The 12,888-nt window shown below is 42.4% G+C and overlaps 1 protein-coding gene across 1 annotated transcript; it reads left to right on the top strand.

Annotated features, from left to right (window-relative positions):
* Positions 1 to 1,207: 1,207 nt before the first annotated feature.
* Positions 1,208 to 11,368, top strand: LOC117576324 (homeobox protein slou). The gene is made up of 4 exons (XM_034260992.2): positions 1,208 to 2,906; positions 3,006 to 3,270; positions 10,554 to 10,831; positions 10,894 to 11,368. Exons 1-4 carry the CDS (start codon positions 1,602 to 1,604, stop codon positions 11,107 to 11,109), a joined length of 2,064 nt encoding a protein of 687 aa, XP_034116883.2. The 5' UTR covers positions 1,208 to 1,601; the 3' UTR covers positions 11,110 to 11,368.
* The last annotated feature ends 1,520 nt before the right edge of the window (positions 11,369 to 12,888 follow it).

The following is a 12,888-nucleotide window of genomic DNA, read 5'->3' on the forward strand; positions in this document are numbered from 1 at the left end:
TTGTCATCGTCCATGAGGGCCGCTGCTGCGATGCGTATAAACCGCAAATTGGATGCGATATTAAATTGTCTGTGCAAAGCGCATATAAATTTTTGTTCAATTTAAAATATTCTGCACACTTCGAAGCTAAAAGAGAGTAGCTGAAAGAGAGAGCAATACAAAGAGAGAGAGAAAGCAATCGAGAGAGTCAGGCGCGTGTTGTGGGCGGTTTGAGTTTTATGCGCCGAGTTTTACATAGAGAAAAAGTATAAAAAGTAAGTTTGAGGGGGAAGAAGGAAAAAGCCAAGGCTGGAGCTGAATCTTTGTCAATTGTTTCTTTGACAAGAATTAACAACTAATAAATAAACTGATTACAAATTAAAATTTGTCTAAAATTCAATTAAGCTTGACAAAAATTGGCAAATACAAATGTTAGAGTTGTTGTTATTGTTGCCGTTGCCTGTTGGCCATTAGACGTTGCCTTGACTGTTGTCGTTGTCGTTGCCGTTGCCAGCCACAAGAGCACAAAGCATTCATGCATATATGACTAAGAACAAACCAGGCATAAGCAACAGCAACAAGAACAACAAAAACGAGGGGCACACACTCGCATCGCACACATTTAAAATATAAAAAGCTGAGATCCATTTCGTAGCCAACGAAGCGCATAAGCAAACAAATTTTGCGCTAAATAATTTGACAATTACTCACATCCTCGAGCGCATTTTTGGGTGGCAATTCAAGCGAGTGAAAAACTATGTAATACTTGGAATAAATGTGCGAAAGAGAGAGCTGCAAGCAGTGGCTAAGCGAGTGAGAAGGAGAGGGAACACAAGAGTGAGATGGAGAGTGGTGAAAGAGAGGAAGAGAGCGAGAGCCTGGCCACTCTGGCTCAATGTGGCTAAGACCCAAGAACAGACCATTACGCTTGCTAACGAGTACAAGGCAAATTAAATCATTAGATGCTAGTCGAGATTAGCCTCACAGTTCCAACAATGTCAAAAAGGAGGAGTCACTACACTCAAAATAACAGAAATACGCTCAAACCCAGCAAGGGGCGTGTGCAATCAAAACAGAGAGAGAGAGAGAGAGAGCGCTCTCGCAGTTTCACTCAAAGCAACCACCAGCAACAGACGCCAGAACAGATTTGTTCACTTTCCATTTAGTTGACTTGCCACGGGCCACAGTCACAGCATCTGGACTCGAACGCGAGCGAACGCTGAGCAGCAGCAGCCACCCTCAAACTCAAACTCAGAGAGCTCAACAAATTTGTCGAGCATTTCCATTTCCGTTTCAGCCCCGTCTCTGAGCAGAGTGTTGCACGCGCGCGGATTACGCTCAGCCAGCAGCGGGATAAGCGAACAGCAGCAGCAGCAGCGACAGCAGCAACAGCAGCGACAGCAGCAGCCTTAGAGATATTCAGAGATAGCGCGCCGGCATCAGTGACAGTCGATTGGCTGCAATCAAGGTGACAACAACACGTCGCGGCAAATTTTATAACGAAGTCAAGTCAATTATAGAAAAATAAATAACAGAACAGAACTGATTACAAGTGAAGTGAACTAAGCGAAATAAAGAACTACAGTGCGTGATAAAAGTGCAAAGTGCTTCGAACTTGCGACATGGTGATGTTGCAATCGCCAGTGCAAAAACCCAGCGACACAATTGGGGCACAGCCCACGGCCGTCGGCGGCCTCATGAGTCCCAACTCCAATCCCGATTCGCCCAAGTCCAACACATCGCCCGAGCTGGCGAATGCTGCTGGCAATCAGCTCGGCTCAGCTGCTGTCGATGTCAGCGTCTCGAGTAGCGCCTCCTCCGCGGTGGCCACCAGCATCAGCATTAGCACCGCAGCAGCCAAGATACCCAAGTTCATTATCAGCGCCAGCGGTTCGGCTGCCAAGCAGGAGCAGGAGCTGCGCTACTCTATTGAGCGACTGAAGCAAATGACCAGCGAATCGGGACTGCTGAGTCGCCTAAGTCCCACCCAAGAAGACAGCGACAAGGAGAAGCTCAACAACAACAATAATAACAACAATAATTTGACCAACAATAATAATGCTCGCCGTTCGCAATCGCCGCCAACTGGCGTCGGCAGCTTCACGTTGCCCGCGCAACAACGCAAGTTGCTCGAGTTGAATGCCGTGCGTCATTTGGCGCGTCCCGAGCCACTGCAGCATCCACATGCAGCACTGCTGCAGCAGCATCCACACTTGCTGCAGAATCCACAGTTCTTGGCTGCTGCCGCGCAGCATCATCATCAACAGCAGCAGCAACAGCAGCAGCAGCAACACATGCATCATCATCATCACCATCATCCTGCGCATCCGCTGCCACATCATCCAGCTGCTTCGGTTTATCATCTGCGCGCTCCCAATGCAACAGCTCCACCATCGCCCGCCACTTCGCCACTGTCGCCACCAACATCGCCGCACACTGGCGTCCAACAGACGACACATTCCGAGCCGCAGACTACAGCAACAGCAACAGCAACCACTTTGGCTGCTCATTCCGCGCTTCCAGCACCACCGTCAACGCTGCCACCACCGCCACAACCTGGCAGCAACGACATGGATCTGGAACGCATTAAGCTGGTCGCTGCGGTTGCTGCCCGCTCCAATCAGCAACATCAAGTGCCCAGCACATCAACAGTTGCTGCTTCCACCTCTGCCTCCAACTCAACAGCGGCCACAGCGGCCTCGACCAGCTCCGTCTCCGCGTCTGCCTCGCCCACTGGCCGCGACTTAAGCGATTATGGCTTCAGAATACAACTGGGCGGCCTTGCAGCGGCGGCTGCGGCAGCAGCAGCCACATCGCGGCAAATTGCGGCCGCTAATTATGCGCGTAGCGACACCAGCGAGGAGCTCAATGTCGATGGCAATGATGAGGACAGCAACGATGGCTCTGGTTCGCACAGCACGCCGTCGGTAAGTTTTCCTTTAATTTGCCACTTGCCACAAGACGTACACTTCAATTTTATTTGCCTTTGCCTTTGCTTTGGTTGCTCTTTCTTTCTCTCGCTTTAGGTCTGTCCCGTGGATCTGACGCGTTCTGTGCCCAGCAGTGCGAGCAATGCGAACTCCGCCTCGACCTCGACGGGCAGCGACAGGGAAGCGGCAACGAAGCGTCTGGCCTTCTCCGTGGAGAACATATTGGATCCGAATAAGTTTACGGGCAACAAGCTGCCAGCTGCAACATCGCCACCCTTTGGCCATCCGCGGCAATGGAGCTATGAGCGCGATGATGAAATGCACGAGCATCTGGATGATGAGCACAGCGAGGATATGTCTGGTGAGTGTCTGACTGAGTGTACTCACTACTCACTCTACTTTACTCTACGATTGCCAGACCTGCAAATCGTTGTTACTCTTCTTTGTTATTTCCAACGTTCAACTTTATGTGAACAGCCATTTTTATGTATGGGGGAGAATGTTTGTGGGCTGTGTGCTGCCTGTAGCTTTTTGTATGTTTTGATTTTGATATTGCTTCGTTTTTTTCTGGTGCCAAAACTCCAAACTCTTCGCTCTCAACCCCTTTTCTATGATTTTCTAACTCGTTCTGCAGCCAAGTTGCCATATTGAACAAGCAAAAATTTGATGTTGCCTGCTTTCAGGCGCAAGTCACGTACACACACACATATACACGCCCACACATGCAGACAGCTGCTGGAGTGGGGGAAGGAATTGGGGCTATGAAAGCATTTATATTTTGCGTATATTCACCGGGCAAACAAATGTGGCAACAATACGAAAACGAAATGCGAGCGAGTGTGAGAGCGAGAGGAACGTGCGGCACACAAGAGGATGACGCAACTTGTTTAGAAAGAAAACTGCACTCATATTCAACAGGGATTTTCCATGGAATTTGTTTTAATTGATTGATTGATGTTTTAATTGGGAAAAGCAATTGCTGTGTGGAATTTTCCGATATTTCCTTTGGCTACATTTCATTTTCCTTTTTTTTTTTGGCTCTCCTCTCTTCTTTTTTTTTTGGCATTTGGATCTAGTTGCTTATTTTTTCCTGTTGCCGTAGAGGCAGGACGGGGCGAGGCGGGGGAGGTAAAGCTGCGGAACTGTTGGCTAACATTTTTGCTGAAAATTAATTGATTTTCATGCTTGGCTCGTTGCAAAGAAATTGCTCAAATAAAAATTTGCAAATTTGATTGAAGTTGTTGTGGTGCACTTGGCAATGGGGGCGATCTCGATGGCGATGGCGATAGAGATGGGGGAAAGGGAAGTCGCAGTGAAAAGCATTGCTAAGCTGCTGCTACAAAGCGCCAAAATAAACGATAGCAGAAAAGTTAGCGAGCAAAGGTTTGTGGGGGAAAATGCTTTATTATACTCGTTGCGCAAAATAATACACAAAAAGTCAAGCTATTCGCTGCGATTCGTTGTTGCGGTTTGTTTGATGAGCAACCAAGTTTTTGAATTAAGCACTTTAAATGAGAGCAAATCTTTTGAAACTGGCAAAGAACTAACGAGAGAGTTAGTAATGAAGGAGTAAATTGAAAATGTGTTCAATAAAGTTTAAATGATAATAATTAACATAATTCGTTTCGTTAGACAAATTCAAATAATGAATGATTCTTACTACATTATTGACTTATTGACTCTGTCTCATTTAATTTATATTTTCATATGCATTAGCATATTATCAACAAAAATGGTTTATAATCATCTTAATAGCAATATAATTGAAAATAATTTAATTGCTTCGTTTCATAATTTTATAAGATCCCAGACTTAGCAGGAAACAAATAATAAATATGAATTTGTTGATTTTTGTATTTTATTTATATTTTTATATGTAAAATATTTGAAGTTGAAGTTGAGTAAAAATCTTTTTACCTTAGGGAAAAGTCGCCCGCCTTAGCGAAAATGTGTTTGTTTAAATTACTGAAATGCATTTTACATCCAATTCAAATTTGATATAACTTTAGGAAAAATCTTCCCAATAACTAAATTAATAACAGTATTATAAGCAGAGTTAAGAGTAATTCTTTATTGTCTCGCCTTAGTAGAACTTTCTCGCTCTTTCTATTTTGTTGTGAGAAACTGATTAATCGACTGAATGCTTTTCCACATAGTTTCTCTATATGCCCGACGATTCATCTCAATTCGAAGCGTTATTCGATTGTTTGTCTTTAATCAATATATTAGAGCTCTCAATATCGTGGGCCACAACAGACAATAAGCACACACAACTTGTCAGCAATTCACTTGGCTCAAAAGTGCCAGTTGCACACAGACACACACACACACGCACAGTTGGGGCCAACACCCACATATTCGTAAGCACACACAGACATTTGCAACCACACACACACACACGTACACAGACAAACAATCCACTCACTTTATTGGCCACTTCGGTAAGCGCTTATGTACGAAATTATAAACACTGGAAATGGCGCACACCACAACAGCAACAGCAACAACAACAAGAACAAGAACAATCACAACAGGCAGCAGCAACAGCAACATCATTATCAGTAGCAAATTATCGGCCATTGCTGTTGTTGCTCTTTGCTGTTTGTGCATTTGTGTTTGTGTTAATAAAACACAATTAACTTCATCAATGGCGCAGCAAATGGAGATGGCGGCGGAGTCTACAGCTGCCTGCTGCTGTTGTTGCTGCTGCTGGTTGTGGTGTCGCAGTACTCGAACATAACTGCTAATAAAACAGACTCAATGGCCGCGCCAACGACCCCAAGCTGCGGCAACAACATGCGGACAGACAGACAGACAGACGGACGGACAGTTAGAGGCAGCGAGGATAATGATGCTGTCGTTGGCATTGTTGTTGCCGCTACCGATGTTGTTGTTGTTTGTGTTATTGTTACTGCCAGTTTATTCAGTCAGTTCAAGTTTACAGCAAACGCAAAGCCAGGAGCAACCATCACGTATACGCAGAGTGTGTTGTTTGCGGCACCGTGATTCAACGATTGTTCGTTGCTTGGTGATGCTGTAGTCATTAATTAGCAAGGTACTTAATTACCGCACATTCATTAGCCGCTTCAATAACGCTGTCACCCACAGAGAGCGAAAGAGAGAGAGAGAGAGCGAGATAGAAAGAGAGGGAGGAATGGACAGCACTTAATTTTATGGTCTGGGAGGTGCTAATGTTGCTGTTGGTCGCTTCAGTTTATATTAGCGTAATTATGCGGCCTTTTGTCTTTGTGACTAATTAGATTTTATGACACTTTACCTTCCGCTCTCTCTCCCTCTTTCTCTTTCTCTATCTATTGCACAATATATATGACATCATATCGAGGATGTGCATTGTGTGCATATTTAATAAATATTACGCATACGTTGTCGCAAGTCTCTAAGGCGCCATTCATTTGCACTGGTCGCCAGGCGCATAGCAATTTGCATTTCATTTAAATTGCAAAACAACAGCAACAGTAACAGCAACGACATTGAGAGCAACTCGAACTGAAAGTCAAAAGCATACAACTAGCAAATGCACTAAAAGCAGCGACGAAAGCCACAAAACAAAACACATTTACTTATGTATATACACAATAACAGATGCAGGGCAGAACAGAGGGGGAGAAGGAGAAGGAAGTGGAAAATAAAAACAACATGGATACTACTCGTAGTTGAAGCTATGTGGGAATGCCATGAAAAACTGTTACATGCCCTGCACAGCCTAGCCAAAGCCGAGGCAAAAATGCGCCCCAAAAGTCATATGAAAAAACATGCGATAACTAAGCTAACCAAGCGGTGGAAGGGAGGAGGAAGGAGGAGGCGGAGGCGGAGACAGGGGGCTGTTGCTATTGCTGCCGCTGCTGATCCTTGGGGTTGAGTTGGAATAAAATGGTTATGTGGCAACATTTAAATGTGGGTGGACATGGCCGGAAACAACCCCCGAAAAAGTAAAATGGCTGCGAAAACTTTTATTCTTTTCAGCACTCAATTTGGCGCTCTCTCTCTCTCTCTTTGTCGCTCCTTCTCTCTTTCACTCGTATGTATATAGCAGCACTTTGTATGTATGGACTGCGCTCAGACTCTCATCGTGCGGCTCTGGGGAGACATGGAGACATGGACGTTGGCATTCGTGTGTGCGTGTCTGTAAATTTTGTAAAGTTAGGCGACAATTTTCGTTGAGGAGCCAAAAAGAGAAGCAGAGTCGGGTTTTTATAGTACGCCGTCATCAGCAACTCATTTATTATTTTATGAAAATGGCAAAATGAGACGACAAATGCTCCCCGGGGTCGCATTGGCCAGGCGTATGCGATTATAATGATTGCGACAATGGCGCTCCATGAATATGCCACACAGAACCCAAATTTAAAAGCTATTTTGTAAGGGTTCTCCCCACCATCTACCATAAGTGTACTATCTCTGTATGTATGCGTATATTTGAGGGTGTGTGTGCTGGTAAATTGTGCGGTGGTGGTGGTAATTAACACTCGGATTTCATAATTAAGTTTATGGCTTAAAACTCTAGCTTGTTGTCGGCCATGTTTATTTGCCGCTCAAAATACACTGAGTCTATAAAAAGGATGAAATAAAATAAATACAGACGAGTGTGCTCGACTGTGAGGTATTGGCATAACATATATTGGCGTAAAATATACCAAATTATTATACTGAAAACATATTATAATATACCGAAGGCTATACTTGGTGTATTGATATTGAATGCTATACATTTAAAATATACCATAGAGAACTATGCATACCACAGCGTATCGGATGTTGACGCTGATCAAGAATATATGATATTTATATACTTTGTGGGGTTGGATATGATTCGCTCCGACTTTTAAATACATTTCCTACAGACGCAAAATTATAATACCCTTCTGCCCTATGAATAAAAAAAAGAAAGTTATAGAAAAAAGAATTAGTGTTTTGAGTTTGAGGATTTCTTATTAAAAAAAATGAATTTTTTAAATAAGAACATATACCTGAATTTCAAGAATTGTCAATGTCAGTATTTTGTATAATTTTGAATTTTTCTGTCTTCAATTTTGACATCGTATCATTACGATTGAAATATTATTTTCTTGATTTCAACTCGTTTATTCTGTGTACATTCGATTTGTCGAATTTAAACTATTTCGTCAATACTATATTTAATTTCAGTTTACATATTTCATATACATTTTTATATGCTCCAATTATAATGCAGAGCATTTCCGCTTCGTTGTTGGCATTCGTTTCTCATATCTTTCCTTTGTAATACGCGCTTGCTGTCTCGCTTGCGCTTTAATTTAAATCGTTGTTGTTGGACCCGAGGGGGAGTTGAGTTTGGCTTTTAAATTGCACCAGCGAGTCGCTCGAGAGGGTCTTCATATATGTGTATGTGTGTGTTGCACACTTTTGTGGGTTGGTAAATGAGCCTTGTCTGCGCTTTTGTGCTTTCATAAACGTCGCTTTATCTTCGACGCGCCATATCATCAAAATTGCTTATGAAGTGCTTTCGGCGTAATTATAATTAACTGCAGTTATTTTACATCTGTCCCACACACACACTCACCCACACATATACACATATACCAGCCCGAGTGATAAGTAATGGACAGAGCTGCGGCTTGTTATGATAGCGATAAGTCGAAATGAGACTTTACTACATATGAAATAATATATAAATGTTCCTACCAAAGCATTATCAAAGGACTGACAAATATGGTTTTTCCTATTAACTTTTATGTACATCAAATTGTACAAATTAGTGATGAATATTTCGTACAAATTTTTCCATGGAAAATTGGGGTGAATATGAAGAAAAGTTTTATCAGAAATAGAAAAAATGCAACAATAATTCTTTACTGTATACTGGCTGTATAAGGCTTTTATAAATAAAAGTATAATATTAATGGAAGAAACATAATAGAACTTTGAAGAACTCTTGGTTTTTAAGGAAAGTATATTAAAGTGGTTTGTATGAGTTTTCAATTAATTAATCAATATTCGTAATATTTCTATATTCATAAAACTACATAAGCGATCAATTCTTGAATCTTCGATAATTTGTATTTCAATGAAATGATTTGAATTGTATTAACATTAAAAAGACATGATTCTGAAATATGATTTGAAATAATCACATTAATGACATGTATTTATTTCTTGCAACGCTTTCAATTTTATAAATCTTTAAATAATTTTTAAACAAAGGGTACTTTTTTATAGTATGATCCTCGACTAAAGTTGTAAAAAAATGAAATAGTAATAGCTTACCCATATCAAACTTAGCTCAATTTTGATTGCCAGACAACTTGTTACTCATACGCCATGTTGTACAGACAGTTGGCATATTTGGGCGGTACATTCTCCGTTCCTCGTTCTCCATCCGTTTTCAGTTTTGTGGTTGCAGCGCTTATTAACCAGCTGCGGTTGCGGTTGCCACTGCTGTTTATTGGGCTCAAACACAACCCCTTTTTTAGGCGGGCAGCAACAATACGAGAACTTCAATCCCTTATCCTCCCCCGTTCACTCGCTCTACGCTGTCTGCCTGTCTGGCTGACTGGATTGCTGGCCTTTCGACTTTTTCGCGTTTGTTTGCCAACACATTAAACGTCTGGTGGCATGCCCCACGCGGAGCACGACGCAGTTAATTCAATTGACTCAAACCAATTGTGGTCAGTCATCGATGGAGTTGGTATATCCAGTATTGAAGAGGAGATTCGAGCATCTAATGTGCCATTAATGCATATCAAAGTGGCTGCAAACACTCCACAGCCCATTACCAGTGCGAGTCGCATTTGCATTTGCATTTGCAAAGGGATGCACGTTGGCATTGCCTGGCCAGCAAATTCGTTAAATATTAAATGAAGCGTTCATGTTAATTTTCTGTTTAATTGCCGCCGCGCTTTTAGGCATCGCTCTGGCCAGGCTAATTACATGCAAACACGGCCAATCATGTTGACCAATTACCAGTCGCATACAAAACAGAGAGAGATAGAGACAGATTGTGATTTATTTTGAGATGGAAGTTGACAGTTTGTGAAGTTACTTTTCCTATGTCTATGGAAAAGGATTTAACACAAACAGAGCACGTAACTTGTTAGATAATTTGGCAGACTAGCTATAGTAAGTGCTGACTGCATAAGTGAACATAATCGCTGAGTTGCATCATTTGTTATGGCCATTCGATTACATCAAGAGAAACGTGCATAATACTTATCAGGTAATCAAGCCAAAAATATGCGCTGTGGGAAAAAGAAATCTCTCTCTTTCTCTCTTACTCTATCTGTGTAATCGATATGCCAACCGATAGAGAAGGAGAGTGTGAGACAGAGTTGTGGGTGGTTGAATGGTCAGTGGACAATTCGCTGGTCAGTGGTGGGCTTAATTGAATTTTGATTGCCGCATCATTGCAATCAATTCCAGGATTGCACGATGACCACCATTCACATGTGCGCCAACATGTGCCCAAAAATTCCAATTAATTCACAATGTGATTGATTTCCGCTTACAAATCTGACACTGTCCCTTGGGCCACAATCACTTGATTGATGATGCTCCTGTTCGATTCGGTTCTGTTTTGTGTTTGGCTTATGCAAAAAAACAAAAACATGCTGCGTATTTTGACCTCGCTTTTTCTTTCTGCTCTTACAGCTCAGGATCTCAATGACATGGATCAGGATGATATGTGCGACGATGGCAGCGACATTGACGATCCCAGCAGCGAAACGGACTCCAAAAAAGGCGGCAGTCGTAATGGCGATGGCAAGTCCGGAGGCGGAGGCAGCGGAGGTTCAAAGCCACGGCGTGCTCGCACAGCTTTTACCTATGAGCAGCTAGTGTCGCTGGAGAACAAGTTCAAGACGACGCGCTATCTGAGTGTCTGTGAACGCTTAAACTTGGCTTTGAGTTTGAGTTTGACCGAGACACAGGTGAGAAACGAAGAGAAACTAATTATGAACTTTATGCTTAGTTTTTCAATTGTGTTTGGCAGGTCAAGATCTGGTTCCAGAATCGACGCACCAAGTGGAAAAAACAGAATCCCGGCATGGATGTGAATAGTCCGACGTTGCCCCCGCCCGCCGGTGGCTCCTTTGGACCCGGCGCCTATGCCAGCAGTCTGCTCTATCCCCATGCCGTGCCCTATCCACCCTATGGACCCTATTTCCATCCGCTGGGGGCGCATCACTTGAGCCACTCGCACTCATAAAATTGCAAGATGCAACAGCGTTTGTTGCAACTCTTCGAGAAGCGTGCCAAGGGGGCAACAGCGGAGGCGCCTTGAGCACGCATTGTAAATGTCCAATTGCTTTAAATGTTGTCGTCGCACCTGTAAATAGTTCTTGTATAAATTCATATTAAATAATTAAACTAAATATTGTAGTGCTTAACCAAAGATGTTGCTAAGTCACATTAACTTGATAATATTAATTATTTTTAGCACCTAAGTGACATGCAGAATCAAAAGAAAACCAAATCGAAACCAAATATGCCAGACATAAATTAAGTATAAAATATATTAAAATAAATATTATAAAAATGAGAAACACAAACGAAAATGGAGATTTTGCATATGTTGTGGAGTGGGCAAAAACAATTTATCGCCATGACGCACACTGATAAACAGACACACTGACAGACAGACGGGAAGAAGGACCCTCTGGCTGAGCGTGTGAAATGACAGGACAACAATGTCAAGTCAAGTGTAAAATTTTAAATTTGCTTCTCATTTGCCGCGTGCAGCTCAGCTCACACTCGGAGTCACAGAGGCTATTCAATTATGTGGCAAACGAATACGAAATTTCTTAATCCGATTTGTATGATACAATGCGGAGCACACATATACGAGTGCGAGCCCAAAAAGTCGGGTAGGTTGTTGTCAAAACAGAGAGACAGCGCAAATGAATAAATTCACGGGCACACACCTCGTGCCCATTGATATTATAATAACTACTCCGGCTTCGGCTTCGGCTTCGAGCTTCAAGCTTGGACTCCTTTCTGGCCAGCACGGATAATTGAAACAGAAATCTACGCATGGCCAGCAACAGGAACTGTGGATTGACTGCCGTGTGACGAGTGCCGTTGACAGCATTGACGCGCGAGGTAAACAAACAAACAAGGATTCTCAGCCTGAAAATCCTTTTATATCTATTACGCCACCACGCCCAAACAAACCCCCAAAACTGAGTCTGAGTCTGATCCTGAGCTTGAGCTCTGTGTGAAAAGCCACGCGACACGCGAGTAGCGTATGAAAATTTTCCACAAATTTGATTGCATTTGCGGGCAACGCCTACCACGCCCACTCCGCCCACTGTCGACAAGGATATGCGATGCTTTTTCTGCTCGCTGCAGCGGCCATTTGCATAAATAATTTATTAAAAATTTGCTTTTACATTTGTTTCAAGCTTTTGCTTAAGTACTTTGCAATTAGTCGCACAAATCCTATTTGAAGCACACCCACACACTCACACACACACACACACATGCATATTATGCATGAATTCACATGTGTGAGTGTGTGTAGGTGTACGTTAATTTCTGTAAATGTAAGTCACTAAATTATTCAACTGCAGACATGCCAGCGCATTTCGCACACGATTCAACAAACTGCGAGCTGATGTGCACAGCAAGAGCGTGAAGTCCTAGGCGAGAGGGGAGAGTGACAAGAGGGGGGAGAGTAGGTGGAGTTTAATTTGCATACAATTAAATGCTAATTTCAGTTGCAATGTGGGAGTTTAACCTGTTCTATTCTCACAGTAAGAACAGCTTCTAAATGGCAAAAGTTCCTTGTACAGAAACTAATAATGTTTGATTTATCATATTACAAATGGAACAAGATCTGATAGAAAATGCATTACTGTAAAATTAGAATTTTAAATTTGAAGTAATTATTAATGGTGCCATCCATGATTTATTTTTATTTTTAAGAAAAAAATATTAAAAATTCAAGAAAATAAAATAACTTACCGATTAATGAAAGAAAGCATAT

This window comes from Drosophila albomicans, chromosome 2R (assembly GCF_009650485.2).
Source record: "Drosophila albomicans strain 15112-1751.03 chromosome 2R, ASM965048v2, whole genome shotgun sequence".
NCBI lineage: Eukaryota > Metazoa > Arthropoda > Insecta > Diptera > Drosophilidae > Drosophila > Drosophila albomicans.